Source organism: Coniophora puteana (assembly GCF_000271625.1).
Source record: "Coniophora puteana RWD-64-598 SS2 unplaced genomic scaffold CONPUscaffold_6, whole genome shotgun sequence".
Classification (NCBI taxonomy): domain Eukaryota; kingdom Fungi; phylum Basidiomycota; class Agaricomycetes; order Boletales; family Coniophoraceae; genus Coniophora; species Coniophora puteana.
In genome coordinates, this window is record NW_006913058.1 from 1770881 (window position 1) to 1790185 (window position 19305).

Consider the following 19305-nt stretch of genomic DNA (forward strand, 5'->3'; position numbering starts at 1 on the left):
AATCTATATACCATATGACTCCGATAAAATTTGACCTGAGCAGGACAGAACACATTTACTCAAGGTCGATGCGACTTTTGTAGTACTTTTATGCGAACTTGATGTCAGAAACATACGACTGAACGGGAACCGAGCAATCTGCTCGCTCTTCATTGAATCAAATCTAATCTAAGTGCCTTCCATTGCGCAGCAGAAGCCAAGGTCCCTCCCGGTGGAGAAGTAGTTCTTCTTGTTACGGAGCGTGTGTGAAAAAACGTGTGTAGCAGCGCCACAATCCGATTCTGCTTCTTGACGTGATCCTCAACGTCTAGGGTTTCTGCATCTGGGCAGGACCATGCGAGCCCATTTAGTGCCAAAAGAGGGTAAATGGCCGTTCGCTTTTTTACCCCGCCTCTGATAAATTTCGTGACAGTGACGTCTGGTGCAGCCGATCCCCTGTTGCGCCATATCCACCAAGTCCCCAGTCCCACTGACGAAATGGCAAGTAAACCTGTGATACTCTAATCTGCGCCGAAAATACACTTATGTTTTACTCAGTTTACCAGTTGGACTTCGCCCACGCAGGACTCGTTTCTTAAAAGCATGTATTGGCGCTACTTGGCGGCCAAGTGTCGATCTAGCGGGCGGTGCTTAGTCGATTTTTTTGACGAACTTGAGCGTATTTGGCTCTCGCGCTGGCCGGTGCCGAGGACAGGAGTTACACCGCAGGAATGGTCAGAGGCAGTCGCATTCGAGGTTGTTGTAAGTCCATGTTCGCTTGTTTCTTTGCCGAGACCGCAGGGCACCAACGTTCCTTTTCAGCTCTTGCGCCACTGGATGGAGAGCTATGCCCACTTCCGTCATACCGGCGACCCTACCTACTGCCCTCCTTGCAACTATGGGCCTTATGGACCCCACTCTCGGCGTAGGCGTTTTCGTCGCAACTCCATTGCACACATACAATATTGCCACGTAGCCAGAGTTCGCCAGAATTTGACTCCCTTTAGACGTATTAGTATGCTAACATCGTCTCTCCCTGTTGCACCCACTCCACCTCCGACTCGCGCTGCATCACCTCATTGATCTGTCTGAGAACAGTAGTTGCGCATTTGTGTACGAACGCTAGCTTGTTGTATTGCATCACTGCCTATAAATCGAGATATCATAAGATGTTATATGCTGTCACTGATATTCACACAGCTTTGAGCTACTCTGGGGTATTGATGTGCCTTTGAAAGTGAAAGTTCTGACCCCATGACTTGTAATTTCGCGTGAATACAAGGGGACTTGGTCTGATGTGGCGCAACCTGTTTCCTAGTATATGGCAAGCTATTATTGATACATGCTATCAGCCCGTTATTTCAGCTCTCATACTATGTTCATCAATGGGCATTGTGCTCTCAATCATCACGGGACAGATGTAATCGAAGCCTGTATCGTCGCTCTCAAGTATAAAGTGGCCATAATCCCCCTTGTATCTGTGCAATTCTCACTTCTGAGCCCTCATGGCTCCCGGCGACCCGACTTTGTATAACCCTCACTGGGCCGTCATTGGCGGAAGGCTGGCAGAGGTCAAGAAAGATTGGTCAGCCGCACGAGTCAGAATTTGATATTTCCAGCTGATACATTGTTCGCAGCCCGTGGTTAGCATGTGGGCGCGACTCTCCCCCACTTCCTGTGGCCGTCCAAGGATGGACGCATCAAGAAGCAGTGGACATTATGTGTTTTCTCAAAAGTGTCATCAGGCCGCTTGGCCCAACACCGAGCACGCGCCAACTTCTCGACGTGATTTGCAAGGATGCTTCTATCCGGCAGCTTTTGACATATCGAAAACCCTTCTATGCAGTTGCAGTAGGGACACGGGTGGGTGTGTTTGTGAAGCAGTGAGCGTGATATCTTTGATATGAGGTCTTGGATCTCAGTACTCAGTGACTGACGTCCAGCCAGGGAGGAGGCACTTGAACAAATGAACGGCATGCGCTTTCCCAATGGTGTCATGACCTCAACCTTTCGCGATGCACTGCTGTACATAGTAGCAAAGGGAATTGAGTCGCTCCTGCCTGACGATTTTGTCGGAGATAAGATAACCACAGGTACACCACTTACTGATCTAACATGCCATGATCTGATTTGAGCCGCAGTAGATGCAATATCCCATGAGATCGGAACTCTCACTATCACAGAACCATCGAGCTCGCAGGCCCAGCCCATCCTCTCCATCCCAAGGACCAAAACTGCGGCCACGCGTGAGTCATTGAGATGGATTTGGCTTATCTTTACCTAACATTGTCTTAGCTTCCACACCATCACGGCGAGCTGTACCTGCCCATATGGAGCCCCGATCCCCACATTTGGCGACACCTTCTTCACCAAGAGTTATCTACGATCCCGCTCCGATCGCGTACACACATATTCGGAATCTTCAAGGCATCATTGGGACCTCGAATCAGGTACTACCTGACGATCTAGAAACCGCTGAGCTGCGGGCTTCCCTTGGAGTGTACACCGACTACACGATTCGCTCCCTTGGCTTCGATAAGGATTCCGTCAAGATCATCTGTGATATCGTCGACGAGATGGAGGTTGCCAACCAGCTTTTCCGTGGTCACGATGCCTACTTACCAGGTGAGGCATGGCCGAGAGTTGATGTCCAGGAATTTGAGAGTGCACGTACCTTTGCATTGCGGCTTTCAGCATATGGGCTTCCTATCAGCGAAGGTCAATTCTTGTATTACATGATTTCACTCGGAAAATCTACACCTATTTAGACTTACAATCTCTTTATAGAGCATATCTCTCGAGCATACAGACAGCCTTCTTGACTTCCCCTTCTCTATTACTTGTATGGATGAGTCTCGACATTTCCCGAACTCAAAGAATCCAAACTCGTAAGTGATGACTATAATAGTCGCATAATAGCTCTAAACGTTGAAATCACCGTCCCACATGCATCAAAGCTCCGCGCTTCTTTCAAAACTGAACTACGCCTCATCAGTCTCGTGGCTTACCCTGTCTGGTAGGCCTGGACCAGGCCTAGATGCAAAGACCAAATACTGGGGGGAAAAAACGAAGCAAAGCAGTCGTGGAATTAGCATGCCCAATGACCAAACCTAGGTGCGGCCACACTGCAGAATACGCATAGCGTCTGACCCTCCTCCAGCAGGGCTCCAATTTGCCGCCTTGAACGTGTTGTATATGCTCACATCCTTGTATTTTCCAAAACATACTCTCTTGCTCCCACGTAACTACACACCCTACGAGTGCTCGTCGATACTGTTGGGCATTAGCCCATGCCCTCGTTCAACCTCGCCACACGTCTACGGGGAGGTTCTGGTTCTGGTCCTCCTGGAACTGGTGAGTAAAACATGCATCCGTGTTCTCTTTTCTCTTCAAATGGACTCATAAAATGGCCAGGCCTCCTCCTCTCCAGAAAGCTCGAACGAGTGGCAAAAAAGGCTACCACCGCTGTTCAACATGCTGCTGATGCAGCATTGAAGAAGAAGAAGAAGAGCGATATTGTACATCAGACCTATTCCATGTCCGTCAATTATGATGGAATAACAACACTTACCACTTCAACGGTCACCCTTCCCGGACCTTCACCTGCCGAGCTTTCGGACAACGAATATGCAGGTATTCTTCCTGCAGACAACTACGATCTGGATCTGGATACAGAGGTTAACGCCAGCTGTGACAACGCACATACTGCTGAGGCGCACCCAATGTTGTCCCAAACACCTGCTGATGCAGAGCCTGAGGAGCTGGTCGAAGGCTTAGATAAACCTTCTCGGCGTCGAACAGCAGCGGTGAGAATGCTCAGTGGTTTCTATTGGAATTTTCTGATGTTTTTACTAGGATTCGCCTCTTTCGTACTGGAAGAAATTTCGTCTTCAATACCTTCACGAACTCCTCCGTCATGACGGCCGTGGAGACTTCAAGAATAGCACGACATGTGCTTGGTGCAGCTCTCAACGCCCCCTCTACCGCTGTGAGGACTGTCTGATGGGTGCTATGGTATGCAGCGACTGTCTCGTACAAAAGCATGAAACCAGTCCATTCCATCGCATAAAAGTAAGCCTAACTTCACCTGCAAAAATCGCTACTAACAGGGCACTACTTAGTACTGGAATGGCCAATCTTTCGAGCGTACAACTCTCAAGCGCCTGGGTTTACGATTGCAACTGGGTCACGGGCCAGGAACCACATGCATTAATCCTGTTCGCTGTTTTGATGATGACTTTGTCGTCATAGACAGCCACGGGATCCATGAGATTGGGCTTGATTACTGTGGGTGTGAGACAGCCGCATCCAAGTATCGCCAACTTCTTCGAGCAAGACTCTTCCCCGCCACTGTCAATAATCCAAAAACGGCAGCAACCTTCCGTATTCTTGAAGAGTTTCAACTCCTCTCTTTCGAGTCCAAGGCCTCAGCATACGAAGCTTACCATGCGCTCGCCAGAAGATCAGATAATACGGGGCTTGTGCCAATCAAGGTGAGTCACTACCATTCTGTCGCATTTCTTGGAGCAGCCACAAATATTCACGCGTTTCTGTAATAGGACCGCTATGAGCCTTTCATGCGAATGGTCCGCGAATGGAGGCATCTGAAAATGCTCAAGCGCTCAGGCAGGGGTCATCATGTTGATACACCGCTGGACGAAACACCTGAAGGCGCATGTGCCGTCTTGTGTCCTGCCTGTCCGCAGCCGGGGAAAAACATGCCACCCTACTGGGAGAAAGCGCCAAAGGCAAAGCGGTACGGTTTTCCTTGTGGTCATAGTTTCATCTATCTAACACTTCTGTATTTAAGATGGCTTCACGGCTTATTTCTCGCAATGGACGCCAACTTCCGCTTGAAGCGAAGGAAGGTATCTTCAGAAGACACAGATCCTAGTCTTGGCGATGGAATCACGTACATGGTCAAGGAGAAACATTATAAGGAGTTTCTATCAGTTCATGTTGAGGAACCGCAAGACGTGAGTGGTTTATTAATTTCAATTTCGTGGGATTGTTCTGACTTCGCCATAGAAAAGTACATGTGCTAGCCACAAAGCGGTCAACATGGCAAATACCAAGGCTGCTAGCGGGTTAGCGGCTACTGGTCTTGCTACCATCGACTGTGCTCGTCATGGCATGAAGATGCCGTGTGGATGTGGCGATGTTTTGAAAGGAGAAAAGTGAGTCTTTGATGATATAGTGGTAACATATCCTGAGCGTCTTCCAGGTACGCAATTATGGACTATCTGAAATTCTCGAGCATTCGAGGCAGTCTCGTGCGCAGGTTCAATATCTCTTACGATGTTGCCTGTCAATGGTGGATAAATCTCTGGAGTCGTGTCCCTCGCCTTCCCCCGGATTTTCGTTTCGATCCCTCAGAACGTGAATTCCGGTTCCTTGTTCCGAAGTTCCACTTAGGCGCCCATATTCCCAAGTGCCAGATCAACTTCTCGTTTAACTTCACTCCGGGAGTTGGGCGAACGGACGGAGAAGCTGTCGAGCGCGGCTGGGCAAATATCAACCCAGTGGCATCAAGTACCAAGGAGATGGGACCCGGAAATCGTCGTGATACTCTAGATGCCTTTTTCGGCGACTGGAACTGGAAAAAGCTTGTTGGTCTAGGCCCACTCTTCAAGCGAAGGATGAAAGAGGCCGTCAAGCAGTCCGCAGTGCATAGTTCGAAACTGGAGGACATGGAGGCCAATTTCCCGAAGGAAACTATCGCAAGCTGGACGGGCGAAGTAGAGGCTTGGGAAAGTGACCACACCAGCCCCAATCCATTCGAGGAGAAGGTTCAACGTAAGTGGTATCAATGTCCTTACATTAATTAACCTGCTGACACGTTCTCAAAGCTCCTACTTTGCCTTCAACGCGTCTGAAAATCGCTCGGGACGATGCCCGAGAGCTCGCCAAAGACCCAGGCTCTGCCATTCATCTTGAGATCACGCCTGGTTCGCTAGTTAACACCGGTATTGAGCTAGACGAACTACAGTAAGTGGCTTACTGCCTATCATCTTTCAATCCTATACCTATTCTAATGGCTCTCATCATAGATGTCGCCTACGCTCTCATCGAACCAGCTTGGGGCAACACACTGAAGACACTCAACGGGCATCACTTCAGCAACGATTGAACGCTCTTCAGCTGAAGCTGAACCCGTGGTTTGCAGCCCAGTCTATTTTTGTCCCTATCGCCTCTTCTCTTCGCCTCCAGTCCGATAACGCCGTTCTTTCCGATGCTCGCCCCGACATGGCCTCGCTTTATCTTCCTTCCTCGCTTCCAAAGCCTTACTCGTATCCACCTCGGTTCTACTCGATCGAGTGGGACCTGCGTGTAGCGCAGGCCCATGATGCTCTTGCCCGACTACACTCATCTCTTCGATACAAGGTGTGGCTTCACAAGTACAAGGACAAGAACTTACGTGGTCAACTCCAACATACTCGCCACAACAAGGTCATCGAAGACAATGAAGCGAAGATTCAGGCCATTTCCAGTACCTACAAAGCAGCCTATACCGCTCTCCTATCTCTGAAGTCTCATTGCCGTCAAGTGATACCTGCCGACATTCGCCCGCTCAAGAAAGACGATGTTGCTCCCTTGGGTAACCTCTGGAGCTTGGAGTCCGAGGGTCGGCGTACAATCTCGTGGATCTGGCGGGTGGGATTTGCAGGAGATGTTAGCGATAGGGAGGATGACGCACAACTTCAGGATGGTGAGTTTCCTGGCTCACTGTCACACCATTTCACGCTAAGTAACATAATTGTCAGAGTTACGGGTGGAGTGGTGTAAGGCTCGTGCTCGAGCTCACCGGTGGTCGGAGGAAAAAGAGCTTTTACGAGAGGAGATGCACCGCGTCCTACGGTTCCTCGAGTGGCAAGCAACCTGGTGGGAAGAGCGTGTAGAGCAGTCTCTCGCAAACTCCAATAGTATATTGGATGCGGACTCGGAGGGTTTGGCTGCATATGGCTATTGGCAAGCTGCTCTGCGTAGGTCAATTGCAGCTAACTTTTCTTGCTTGTGGGGATGTTGGCTATAGTCACGGTAGACACATCGACCTTGCATGCAACACGACATTGAAACTGTAATAAAAAAAACCTTGTGCTTGTCTATGTCGCAACATCAGTCTAAACGCGCGCTTTTCGAGCAAATAACTCTATGACATTTTTCTGCTTAGTTTTAGATTGAAATATTAGCTTATTATTTACTTGTGGCTCTGATCGTGGCCATGTTGGACGACCGACAGAATGACGCGGCCGCACGTGCATCTATTTGGCCCCGCTTGGTTGTGAATTTCAGACTCCGCTTATATTAGTGAACGCGCGCGTGCCGCTCTCTTCTTCCACTACGGCTACCACGCCGCTTCCGGAGGTGGGCGCAGGTGCCCCGTTCCGCAACAACCACGCCCCGGTTATAACCCTCAGGACACGCTACGCCGCTCGCGGCCGGCTCTGATGGACATGTGCTCTGGATAAGGCATATTCTCCACAAGTCGGCCGCGAGCACAACGGCAAGGCTGTCTGTAGCCCGCCGTGCCGAAAGGCACCCGCGCACAACCCCGCTCTGCGGGTGCAAATACGTGGCAGCGGACACGCAGCGTGCACCGATCACGCGCATGTACACGCGCCCGCGCGCACGGCTGCCCACACACATGCACGCGCGCACGATATGTAGAATATAAGCCGGATTGTATGTACTGTATTATCGCTGACAATATACCATACTTCTATCGAATGCAAACATGATGAACTGGGCCCTGCTTGGATTGTTATTGCACTTGCATCACAACATGAGCCAAATGCAGGGGTGCTGTTGCACCGCAAATACGACACATAATGGGATATTGACTCTTGCATAGAGGCCCGTACGAACTTGGCAGTTAACTGCCTTGCATCAATCAAAGCGGCCGTTTTTGGTCGGGGCGCTTGCATTGCACTAATTGTCGTGTTTGTCAGTCAGACGCCCTCAACAGGATGTCCACCGCCCCACTCAGACCTCTCGGGGGAATAGTGTACTGAGACATACTACAAATACTCTCACTGCTAACGTATAGGGCACTATGTATGATACATACGGGGTTAACCCAATCGTGATCTGTAGTTATTGCCTGCAGTGACGAGACACCCGCCACCAAAACAGGCCAGACCTCGGATGCATCAGCTGACCAATTAGGAAGGTGAGCGTTTAATGCGAAGGGAGCTCAGGACACGTCCTAAAAGGGGAACAAGTGGTAATGCATCACCGTGTGCCAGAGAGGACCGCATTTGATGCAACACACTCACAGGAGGTGATGTAGCACTCCTGAACCCCAGCTGTCCCAAGGCCTATTCAACGTTTTCGGAAAGCTGATAAGTCTTCATCCGAGCAGCGAATATGTCTCTGATGCTATGGTACATGACCACGGCCTCATGAACTTTATCAACTTCTAATCATCTCACTGAGCATTAGCTTGCCCTGGGGGCGGATATCGCAAACGAGCCCAACGAGCAGCTAGCTATCGGCAAACATGAAGCACCACACAACCCACTCACCCATGCCTGCATTCATGCTGGGGTTGTTGACGTCATGCTCCAGTTCATACGGATTCCCTACGAAAGCTTTACCGCGGAATCCGAGTCTTCCCAGATATACGGCCATGTGAACCAGTGGAAGGCCTGGCAAATACTGGTCAAGTTGTCTCACTATGGCACCTTCCGCGAGAGAGAGCAGCTTTTAGATAAGCTCATGAATGCAGACATCATTCAATCATGTTTGCGGGCGAGTAGCTAGACATTGGTGCCCAGTCTTCAGTCGCTTACCTCAACTATTCAGATGATGAGCCACCGGGTGCTGCACTTTCGCTGGAAGGCAGTGGAGCTTCTGGTTGGTTTGGCATCTAATACCACTCTACCAAAGAGGCTATCACCTCGCACCGCCGCCGATATCTTAAGGGCTCTGTATACGCTTGCGCTCCAGGATCCGAAGGCAATTTCAGACCAACTGACTAACCCAGAGACTTTGTGGCAGTATTTCCTGCTAAATTTGGACGAAAACGACCCGTGGAACAAGGACGAGCAATCCCAGATTCTCATGACTAACCGCCTTCTCGGCGAGTTGCAAGATGGTGTACTTGATACTGCCCGTGAACTCATGGTAATGAACGCGCAGCCATCTCCGAGGTACTACCTTGATGTTCTCAAGCAGAAACCACCCGTAATCGATTTACTACTGGAGTGCATACTGATTGAACCACCTCATTGTAACCCGGAGGGTACGGTCACGTACAAAGCTATGATTAACCTAGCCGCTTTCTTCCGGTGGCCCTCCTCCATGCTGGTCCCCGGAATCTCAGCGCCAGACGAGCAATCGATGAATGAAAAAGATTGGAAGGCACTACTCCAGTCCATGCAGGTTCTCACGTCGCGCAAAGACTGGAGCGATCTAATCATACAGGGATGGATCAGAACTGAGCCGGATGCAGAAGATCTCGAGAAGAGAAACCAGTACGTACAGGGTAGCGAAGACGTGTGGTCTGATAAACCTTACTGAAGCGCTCACATTTTACAGGAGTATCATCAGCGCTCGCCTGCTTTTTAGCGAAGAGAACTTCCCGATCGACGAGAAAGAATTAAATATGGATCTTGCAATAACATCCGGTTAGTACCAATTACTTGGCAAAAGTCGCTACAACACTAAGCCTCTGTCGACAGCCCAATCTCGAGTTTCCCTACTTCGCGTTATTACGATGCTGACTCATGGAGCCGATGCAATAGGTGTCAGAAATGTTGACATCTATTCCCTGCTACCTATGGCGTATTGTGCAAGCCAAAACCCTCAAGATACATGGGAAGGAGAAATCTGCTTACGACCATCCTGGACTTATCTGCAAGATAACTACGAGCAGGACATCAAACCGTACTACGTGGCCTCCGAGAAGGTGATCGGACCCACGGCATATGCCCGGCTACTGGTTGCCTTGGCTCAGAGGAATGCTCTGAAGGGCGTCCAATCGTTGCGAAAGGCTCCTGCCAGGCTATCCTCCACCACGTCTATCGCCCAACTCCATCAAATAACCCATCCAGATGTTATCTCATGCTTCCTAGACATCGCAACTGTCAGAGTCCAGAGTGCCATGGAGAAGGCGGAAAAGATTACTGGGAAACATGGGCCAATAGCCAGTGTACAAGCCAGATTCGTTTGGGCGAGTGCCGGAGAGCTTGCCGCGGCTTTGGTCACTTTTGATGATCTCACAGGGGGTGAGTACGCCACAGAGGAAGCAACTAAAACGAGACAGATTCTCGTGGTAGTGCTGAACAAGCTCTCTGCAGCTGCCTTGGGTACGAAGAAATACAAGCAGGTGTATTATTATTTGTTGGCAGCTGTCCGGGTCTCTGACAGCATTAAGGAGCCACTTCCAGATTGGTCTGCTGTCTCAGACAGGATCAAGAAGCAGGTCAAGCATGTCAAGAGGATATTTGAGACTCAACCGAGCGCCGATGTGAGTCTTGCTCTATGGTTATACTGTAGTCTCGAGACGGCACACGATAAGTGACCGGTCCCCCCCTCTCCTTTTAGTGAAACCTTGTTAACCGTAAGGCAAAATAACCAGACAAGGCTGACGATGATCATCAAGGCCACGAATGTACAAGGAAAATATGTTAATGATGATCAGGGAAGCTACAGCTATCTATCAAAGTCAGGAAAAGGGTTTATACCGTTCATTCTTGTATATATCTCAATGCATGAGGAATGTAGTGCACATATAGGTTGTAGGTATCATTACAGAATTTGTTCGCTGAACCTCTATCCCAGAACATTTGCAGGTGCGATATTAGCAAAAGATTTTGCACAAGAATCGGACTTCAGGGAGATAAGACGGGAAAGACATTCAATATCATGGATGTCCTGATTTACGTTCCGTGTTACATGGTGGTCTTGGTATAAACATGACACCCAGGTATGTACATTGTCACCGTGGTGAGAGAAGCTTTACACATTGCTATAACTTGACGGAACCATCATCTTCCTAACACACGTGAGCGTGGCCAATTTACGAGGAAGGGCAGAAGGTGATGGTGTAGTCGGTCGCCGAGTTGTACGCGCACATCCAGAGAGCGGTGCCGGAGGACTTGTTGTAGGCATACACATACAAGTTCGGGCAGTTGGATTTGAAGTAGTTGTAGTGTGCAACGCCAGATGAGGGACACGTGTCTGCGGTGTTGTGCGAGCCGGAGCAGCAGTTGGCCGAGTCCTGTGGGTTGCCGTCGAGGTTGGCATTGCAGGCCGAGTTGTAGCCGACGACGTTGCCCTGCGAGTCTTTGGGGCCCTTGATGTCGTCGGGGCCTAATGGCGAAAGAGGGGTTAAAAACGCGACATGACATTGAGAAACGGAGAGAATACGTACAGTTAGCATTGAGGTCAGCGGGGCAGGAGGCGACACTGCAGCTGCCAGTGTTGGTGATGGCCATGGGAATGTTGAAGCCGTCGACGAGGGATACATCGTAATAGTCATTGTTGTTGGCATTCAGCGTGAACTCCGCGAGGGTGGCGGGCGGGACACCGGGGTCGGTGCACTCGAGGCCGCCATTGCAGCCCCCGTCAACACAGGAGTTGGGGCCTGGTTTGGTGCTAAAGTCGCACTCGCGACGACCCCAGATGCGACCGGCGGTCCAGTTATCGGGTACCTGAAATTGAAGATATCAGAATGTAGTTCAGGGCGACGGAATAAAGGCATGAAACCCACGTCGAAGGTGACGGTGTTGCCGGGGTCGGCCTGCCAGCCCGTCAACTGGGTGGGCTTGTCACCAGAGCCGGTGTATAGCTGAGAAGAATTAGGTGAGTGCTGCGTAAGTAAATCCGCAAGAATTTTGAACATACGCCGGGCCAGATGGTGTAAGAGCAGGAGTTCGTGACGGTGACCTTGCGGGCCATCGAGGTCGAGGCAAGGGCAAGGGCAGAAGCGACGATGGCGGTCTTCATCATATTGGTTGTTGAGTGCAGTGGTCTGGGACTGAGCTGAAGCTGAGTGCGAGAAGTCGAGTGGACTGGGGATGAATTTTGGAGGATGTTTGGGCCTCTTTTTATACCTCTTCGACTATCGGCCAGCTTGTGTCTAAAGACCTCTTGTCGGTCTCTTCGGCAAGCGCTGAGCAACTGGTCATTGCTGGCATGGTGGCTTGGCCTTAGAGCCAAGACATGAAGTACGGCTTGGCCAAGAAAGTTTGGAGCGGATGCGATGGACGAGTGTCTACCAACCATATGGAGACATCCCGAGGCACAGGACGCTTTCCCCAGAGTCATTTTCTGTCAGAGTTTTCCCCTGATCTACATTCCGAGTTCAATCCTGCAAGAGCAGCCTCTTCCGTTGACGCTCTAAACAAGGTTGGGGAGCACGTCCTGCATGAATGTCGACAAGTCGAGGCCAAAAGTTGTAATGATCCCCACTCCCTGAGAACCTCAAGAAACAGAGAGCCTGGCAGTGCACGCGACCGCAGTTGACTGCCAGCACAGACCCCAAGAGAGCCTGGACAAGTGGGCAAGCTGTTGTGAAGACGACCAAGGCCCCTATTCTTTTCTTTCTTTTCTCTTTCCTCCTCTCTCTCCTTTTCACACTTAGAGCCAGGTCTGCGCACCTCCGGTCATCTCCGCACGCCTTCGGACACCTTTGGACCCTCCGAAGATTTCGGAGTTTGCTCCACGTCTGGAGTTACCTCGGACCTCTTATGTTTCCCTTTGAGCATTACTCCTGACAACATTCGGACTTTATGCAGACCATGCGGATGCTTGACAGCAGCGCTGTACTACCTCCGTGACAGCAGATGGTTATCGGTAGCATGATCAGGATCTGAAGATTGCGGGAGTTGTTTATATACTGAGCAGTTCGCATCCTAGTCCCCCATCTCGACCTCTTGGTCATTGGGACTAGGTGCGCATTCACTTTGTAGTAGATAGCATGCTTTATTGACTTGGTCATTGGGACTAGTGCTTTCGTGCTCACCGCCGGCACTCGTTGAGATCCTCCATCACCTAGCCTTGTGGTTTCGGCCACTTGTACGCCTACGCTTCTACGCTCCTACGCTCTGCTCCGTTCCGCCTACCTCCGACCCCTCCGAAGTTTTGGAGCTGTTTAGGAGTTTAGAGTACCGCCCCTGTTGTGTCCACAACACAAGCGTTGTGAGCGCGAGCACAGGGATGCGGAGAGAGGGTGAAATCCAGACTGAGGTCGGGTGTATGAGCGTGGAGCGGATAGATCACTGAGCACTTTGATGACTTCCGTTACTACTTCCCCAGATGATAGCCGACATGTGCATATGACATCACTCCACCGCAACTTCAATACAAGGTCAGCCATGTGTTCATCGTCTTCACTTTGTCGTGATGCCGAGACTTCGTTGCTGAGTGGGGAGTGCAATTCACTGATTTTGGGGCACCTAAGAAGCGCTCGAGATCATCATATGCCCGACTCTGCCAGATGAGGGTGCAAGTCCAAACGTTTGAGGGTAACCCGCCGCGGGGAAACATTTGGCAACGTCTATAGCTCAAGCGTCAATTCACGGGTGACTACAGCAGGACCCTACTACAGCCTGCTCACTGGAGCTCAGTGGGCAGTTTAGCGACAACGTATCGTGGCGGCCTACCAGTGACAGTTCAGCTTGTAGCCTCATTTGCGCGCGCATCTAGCCTTCGCTACTTGTGCATTTCCACCTGTGACGAGCTGATAGTAGTCTGAACGTCGGCGACCCGCACATGATTGAGCTGCGACAAGCAAGCAAGCAAGCAGGATCACTCACTCCTCTCCCAACCATGTTCTTGCGATGGAGCAGCAAATTGTGTCATCATGATCATCAGGTACTCGATCCTCCGACTCGAGTCCAGTTCAAAGCAAGAGTTCAACGTTCAACATCGACGCCTGCTTTGCTGTCTAGTCATGGCAGACAAGACACGCCTCCGCTACCCTTCGGCATTTAGACGGCAATGGAGGGGAATACTATATCATTTCTGTACCACAATACATTAACAGGTCAATAGCAATGGCGCATCAGCGCGCCACTTTGTATACTTGCGATGAGCTTATCATGACGCGCCGGTCAGGCCGGAGAAATAGTGCGAGCTCTGCGGGCGTCTTGGCGGACTCGCTTGCCCTGACCTGGCGATAATTCTCGTTCCTATCAACGATGATGCCCTCGTGCGTGGGGATACTACAACTCGCATGATTATTAGGGGCGAGGAAGAGGAAGGCAAGGGGAGGGGTGATGATGAGGGACTGGAAGATTTGGGCGACAATTGGCCCGCTCTTATAGATGAAAAAGCCCAAGGGCTTAACATCTCGGGAAATTGTCTAGAGAATACATTTGGCCGTTAGGGGACATAGAGTTCTGGATCTTGAAAATGCATCGATAGAGGGGACACCAGCGCACGTTCCGATTGGTCAATGTATTCTACTATTCAATACAATTCGCACTCGAACAATTCTGCTTCAGCAAACTGGTCGATCCCGTCGTCTTGTGGGCATGAGCTGACGCGGCCCACATTTAACATCGGTTCGTAAACGGGTGCGGAAGTGTGATTTGGGTCATTTCCCCGGTCCTGTATTCAATCTTTCGGAGCAGCGAGTGGGGGTGCTGTGAAGAGCACAGGAGTCTGCAACCAAGCAACGGCAAACAAAAGCCAACCATCTGCTTGTAGATACGATTAATCGCGGCCCACGTCTGAGCCAACTATATGCAACAATCAAACAAAATCAGGGGTAAATGTTGAAAATATGGGTAATATTCTGAAGTCCGCCGGCTTACTCCGAATGTGGCAGCATATGTTTTCTGTTTACACGTTACAACAAACCAACAACGAGGCTATACAGTTCTTATTTACGTAGTTCCCGGAATGCTTGAATCAAGCTCTACTGTGTTCATCTTTTGAAAACTTGTGTCTTTGCGCTATCTCACAATATGTCAGCATCAGACGCTGATATGTGTCCCGCTGACCTCACCCCCACATCCGCAGCCATCCGCAGCAAATCCGCAGCGTCAATTGTGGTTCTAGATGTCTCGCGGCGTCGAAACGGGCAGGCTCATCCGCTTTTCATGGTGTGTCCCAAACTCTACAATGGAAGGGCGATGATCGTTCACAGCCTCCTCGCCGCGTGTAGGTAGCAATTGTCTAGTGCTGAAGGACACTTGTTCATACAGCTTCAGGCGAGTCTTAAGAGGGTAGGTGACCTCAAGGGTCCAAGTTAAAGACTCGAAAGGTGCTCGGTTTGTCAGTTATGTAAGTGCCTTATCTTCTCCTAAGCTAAGTTTAGCGTGGCTGATCCTGAATCCTGTTCTGATAGGTTACGATTTGACGAGATAAGAGAATGCCGTTGTTGGCATGCAGCGTGTCTTGGGACAGGGACCCTTGATTTCCATTGTGCGACGTACAGCTTGGGATTAAGAACCATTCAAAGGTTTCTTCGAAAGTTCGGCCAGGTTCTACAGCTTCCGCGCTCGAGTGCTTGAGCGCTCGTCGCTGCGTAGGAGTTTGCGTGAGCTCTTGCCTCTTCCCTCAACCGATCTTTACACTCAACGCCGTAATCAAAAATCAGCTCTCTCGCCTCTCAGTATTCCAGCTATGGATAGAAAAGACAAACTCAACAAGTTCTTCAATCAGACAGTGCTCGGGAAGCTCAAGATAAACCCAAACACTTCTCGCCAGTTCCTCGAGGCCGTCTGCGCTCAGCCCGACCCCGTTGTGTGCCTCGGTAAACTCGTTTCTGACCCCCAAGCTCTCGAAAACATTCAATCTGCCATGTCATTTGATGTCTCCCCTCAGTTCCTTAACAATCACGGCGCGGCCCTACTTACGTACCTTTTTGGAGACCCTACACTGAAGCAGCTCAGTGGGGGCGACATCCTCAACAAGGTCGTCGGCAGGATTATTGGAGCGCCACTCCTCTGGCCTTCCCTCGTCCAGTTGTTCAGGCGTGGGCTCCTTGCGGAACAAGCCGAGATCGGGTTCGCTCAGCTGCTTCTCCACCTGATAACCACATCGGGTGACCAGGCAGCGAGCTACCGCGATCTAGCCAAGGAGCCCGGTATTCTTGAGCGGTTCAGCGATTCAACCGTCCAGGACGTCAAGTCCATATCCCACAAAATCCGCCACATTCTCTCTACATACGATACAGACGTACCGGAGGACTACGAGGAGGGGCCGGGCGGTCGGCACGACAATGACTTTGCAGACTTCCGCAAGATAACCATCCTTCCCACCCCACAGGAGATCGCGTGTCAGAAGGACCCTTTCCTCCGCAGGAGTGCAGAGCTCGAAGATCCAGCAACAGTTACTACGCGACTCGCTCACTATATCGATAACCAATTTCGGCTCAATCGTGATGACCTTATCTACGACGTCCGCGAAGAGCTTAGCGCAGCGAGAGGAGAAAAGCAGCGCAAGCATCGTGCTTTCAGTACTTTTGTCCATCTTGCCGGCACCTTCACCGGGAACGTCGACCGGCGTCTTCGTTGGGCGCTCGTCTTCAGATGCACTCAAGACCTCCATCAGTTTCATTCCTATAAAATCTCAGACAGGGACAGACGCAGCTTTCTCCAAGACCATCCTGCAGGAAGCAAGATACTTCGACGTCAGTCACTTGCATGCATTATTGTCAATGGACAACCGGTCTCTCTCTCCACCGTCTATCGTGACGAGGAGCTCCTCGCACGCAAGCCACCCCATATCATCCTACAGCTTGAGGGTGAGGCAACGGTTGTTCATACTCTCATCAAGCTCCGCCTCGCCCGCAGTGTTCAAATCCTCTCCGTAGACACTGCTTTCTTCGCTTTCGAGCCGGTGTTGAGGGCTTTGCAGCGCATTCAGGAAGTACCCTTCTCAAACGAACTTGTGTTCTGGAAAAAAGGTGACCCTACGCAGCACCCAAATACGTACGCGGAGAAAATCGCAAATGAGATTCAGGCAAACCCCTCTCGCGACTTGCGGCGACTCCTTAAAACGTCGAAGTCCGTTCGTTTGGACAGCCATCAGGCAGCTTCATTGGTTGCTGGTTTGACTCAACGTGTCGCACTCATCCAGGGCCCGCCCGGTAATCATGAATATTCTAATGATTTTTGGCAAAATCTAATATCTGCGACCAGGTACCGGGAAGTCTTTCATTGGCGCGTTACTTGCAAAGATCATACACGATAACAGTAGTCAGAGGATCGTCGTCGTCTGCTACACGAACCACGCCTTAGATCAGTTCTTACAAGATCTCATCGATGTTGGCATCTCCCCTGATAGCATGGTACGACTCGGCGGGCGCCTCACAGATCCAGCGCTTAAATCACTCACCCTCGCTGAGCAAACTCGCATACGAGCTCAGCGCACACATACAGATTGGGCCGTCATCAATGAGCTCAGAACAAAGTCCAGACGGTTATGCAGTATCGTGGAACGAAAGGTCAACAGCTTCACAAAAACTCATCCCGCCTACCGAGCTATTCTTGATCACCTCAAGTCCTCGTCTCCAGACCACTACACCGCTTTTTGTGTCCCTGAAGAGCACGATGGCATGACACTCATTGGGAAGAAAGGCCGCGTGATGGATTCTACGTACCTGATCTTTCAGTGGTCACGTGGTTGGGATGCAGGCGTTCTCAAGAACGCACCAAATGTCCGTGAAGCCGCCGAAATTTGGCGTCTTTCTCCTGTCTTTAGGGACCAGCACATGGAGAGGTGGAATACAGAGATTGTGAAAGAATCCGCGTACCAAATCGCATCAGAGGGAAGGGCCTACGACGAATGTATTGCGCAGTTGGCTCGGAAGGAGAGGGACGGCGACATCGCGACACTCCGAACTGGGTCTTGGCATCGAGCTCTGGGTGCGGCGCACGACGAAGCTGGATCGGTTCAGAGGGTGGTGGTGTTAACGGATATGATGTAGTCCCAGCATTAGTCTTGCGCCTGGCGTTGTCCCGTTCTTCACGACAGCTACGTTTCTTCGAGATGTGGACTCCCATCGCTTTCTCAGAGGCGAACGGCCCTGCAAGGCAAAAGGGGCAGTATTCGGGGGGAGGTTTGGATGTAGATGGCTTCATGTTGGCCTCCATGTCGGGAACAAGGTAGGCAAATAGCTTGTTAGAGTAGCGGCTGGGTGCTAACACTTGGTCGTTTGCGCCCCTAGCCTCTGCTCCCGCATGCACGGTCTGTGTGCGTGGTTTGTTTGGCGCCCATCGATACGAGCTCACACTCCGCCGGAATTCTCCTTGTCTCATCCCACCACCTCTCGTGCTCTGAAAATTTTCCCCTCGACAGTCGCAAGTGCCATGGCCACCAGAATCTCCACTCGTCGTAAGTACCAGTATCATTGCCCTCACATTAGTATTCTACTCACGATTATACTTCAGACATGGAGTTTGATGACGAAGGAGAGCACGATGCTCTCCCTCCTCGCAACCGCAAGAAAACAGAGCGAGCCCAGTGGGAAGGTAAGATTATGAGCTTTCTGAACTGAATCCACTTGACTAAGAGCATGGCAGATGATGAGCGTCAACGCCAGGAGACTCGTCGTCAGGAAAAAGTCGCAGCCCAAAGCGAGCAGCGATCCTCTGCAAGGGTGTCATCTGTCGGCACACTTAGTACGTTCTCCCAATAAATAGATACGAGCATGCAACCTAACTTGTTTGGTGTAGATAACCAGCTGCGTGCGAGTAGCGTGAGTGGTATCTTTGACATACCAATAAAATTTCACTGATTATCTTATACGATATATTTGCGTAGTTTAAAAGCCAGGACATTCGCTTGCCGAAGAAAAGTGCCACTAGCACCCGTGCACCTGCTGCCCCTTACAATCTCACAGCTCGCACTAGCCGGTTCCCATCACCGCCGCCGCTGCGTGTAAGTGACCCTTATGATTATCCAGAGTGCTATACTAATGTTATACTCAGCATATTGGTCAAGGCAATGCAATGCCTCGTACAACCACCCTACACCGACGCCCGGCCACCCAAGACGTTGACTCTGTTGGAGTGCGGCATAACACCGCTTCGGTGACGGTTCGGGGACTTCGGGAGAAGAGAAGCAGAGGGGAGAAGCATGGGCAAAGGGGAAAAGAACGGGAGAAGCAGGAAAAGAAGTGAACGAAGAGAGAAGGGCAGTTTGGAATTCAGGGATATATAAGACGAGCGTCTCTCGCTATAGCGCCCCCACTCGCTTATGTTACAGCGTACTGGGGGTAAGCTCGTCTCACTAACATACCGGAGATCACACGCTTACCATGATCCCGTAGTCTAATGTATATCAGGTACAATACACTCGCTTATGTTACAGCGTACTGGGGTCTAATGTATATCAGACTTTAACAGGTTATGAGCCTTTTGCGTT

The 19305-nt window shown here is 50.7% G+C and overlaps 5 protein-coding genes across 5 annotated transcripts in view; 4 read left to right on the forward strand and 1 right to left on the reverse strand.

The window, feature by feature from the left end:
• Positions 1-1484: 1484 nt before the first annotated feature.
• CONPUDRAFT_153994 (uncharacterized protein) lies at positions 1485-2747 on the forward strand (the record flags this gene model as incomplete). The annotated part of the gene is made up of 5 exons (XM_007770598.1): positions 1485-1564; positions 1617-1862; positions 1927-2072; positions 2121-2225; positions 2275-2747. 5 exons carry the CDS (start codon positions 1485-1487, stop codon positions 2745-2747), a joined length of 1050 nt encoding a protein of 349 aa, XP_007768788.1.
• Positions 2748-3960: 1213 nt separating this feature from the next.
• CONPUDRAFT_55555 (uncharacterized protein) lies at positions 3961-7012 on the forward strand (the record flags this gene model as incomplete). Its single annotated transcript, XM_007770016.1, has 9 exons — positions 3961-4050; positions 4101-4472; positions 4539-4735; positions 4790-4955; positions 5008-5156; positions 5204-5775; positions 5829-5967; positions 6057-6688; positions 6744-7012. Coding segments are annotated over 9 exons (2586 nt in total), but the record flags the coding sequence as incomplete, so codon positions are not given.
• Positions 7013-8787: 1775 nt separating this feature from the next.
• On the forward strand, positions 8788-10504 carry CONPUDRAFT_153996 (uncharacterized protein; the record flags this gene model as incomplete). Its single annotated transcript, XM_007770599.1, has 3 exons — positions 8788-9455; positions 9520-9608; positions 9663-10504. 3 exons carry the CDS (start codon positions 8788-8790, stop codon positions 10502-10504), a joined length of 1599 nt encoding a protein of 532 aa, XP_007768789.1.
• Positions 10505-11002: 498 nt separating this feature from the next.
• CONPUDRAFT_56508 (thaumatin-like protein) lies at positions 11003-11931 on the reverse strand (the record flags this gene model as incomplete). Its single annotated transcript, XM_007770087.1, has 4 exons — positions 11003-11295; positions 11357-11636; positions 11696-11773; positions 11830-11931. The coding sequence occupies 4 exons, from the start codon at positions 11929-11931 to the stop codon at positions 11003-11005; spliced, it is 753 nt and encodes a 250-aa protein (XP_007768277.1).
• A 3627-nt stretch (positions 11932-15558) lies between these two features.
• Positions 15559-19305, forward strand: part of CONPUDRAFT_124579 (uncharacterized protein) — a gene marked incomplete at both ends in the record, with an annotated part of 15442 nt that continues 11695 nt past the window's right edge. Inside the window, one exon of the mRNA XM_007770600.1 lies at positions 15559-16729. Within this exon, the coding sequence (XP_007768790.1) occupies positions 15559-16729 (1171 nt within the window). The remainder of the gene's footprint in view (positions 16730-19305) is intronic.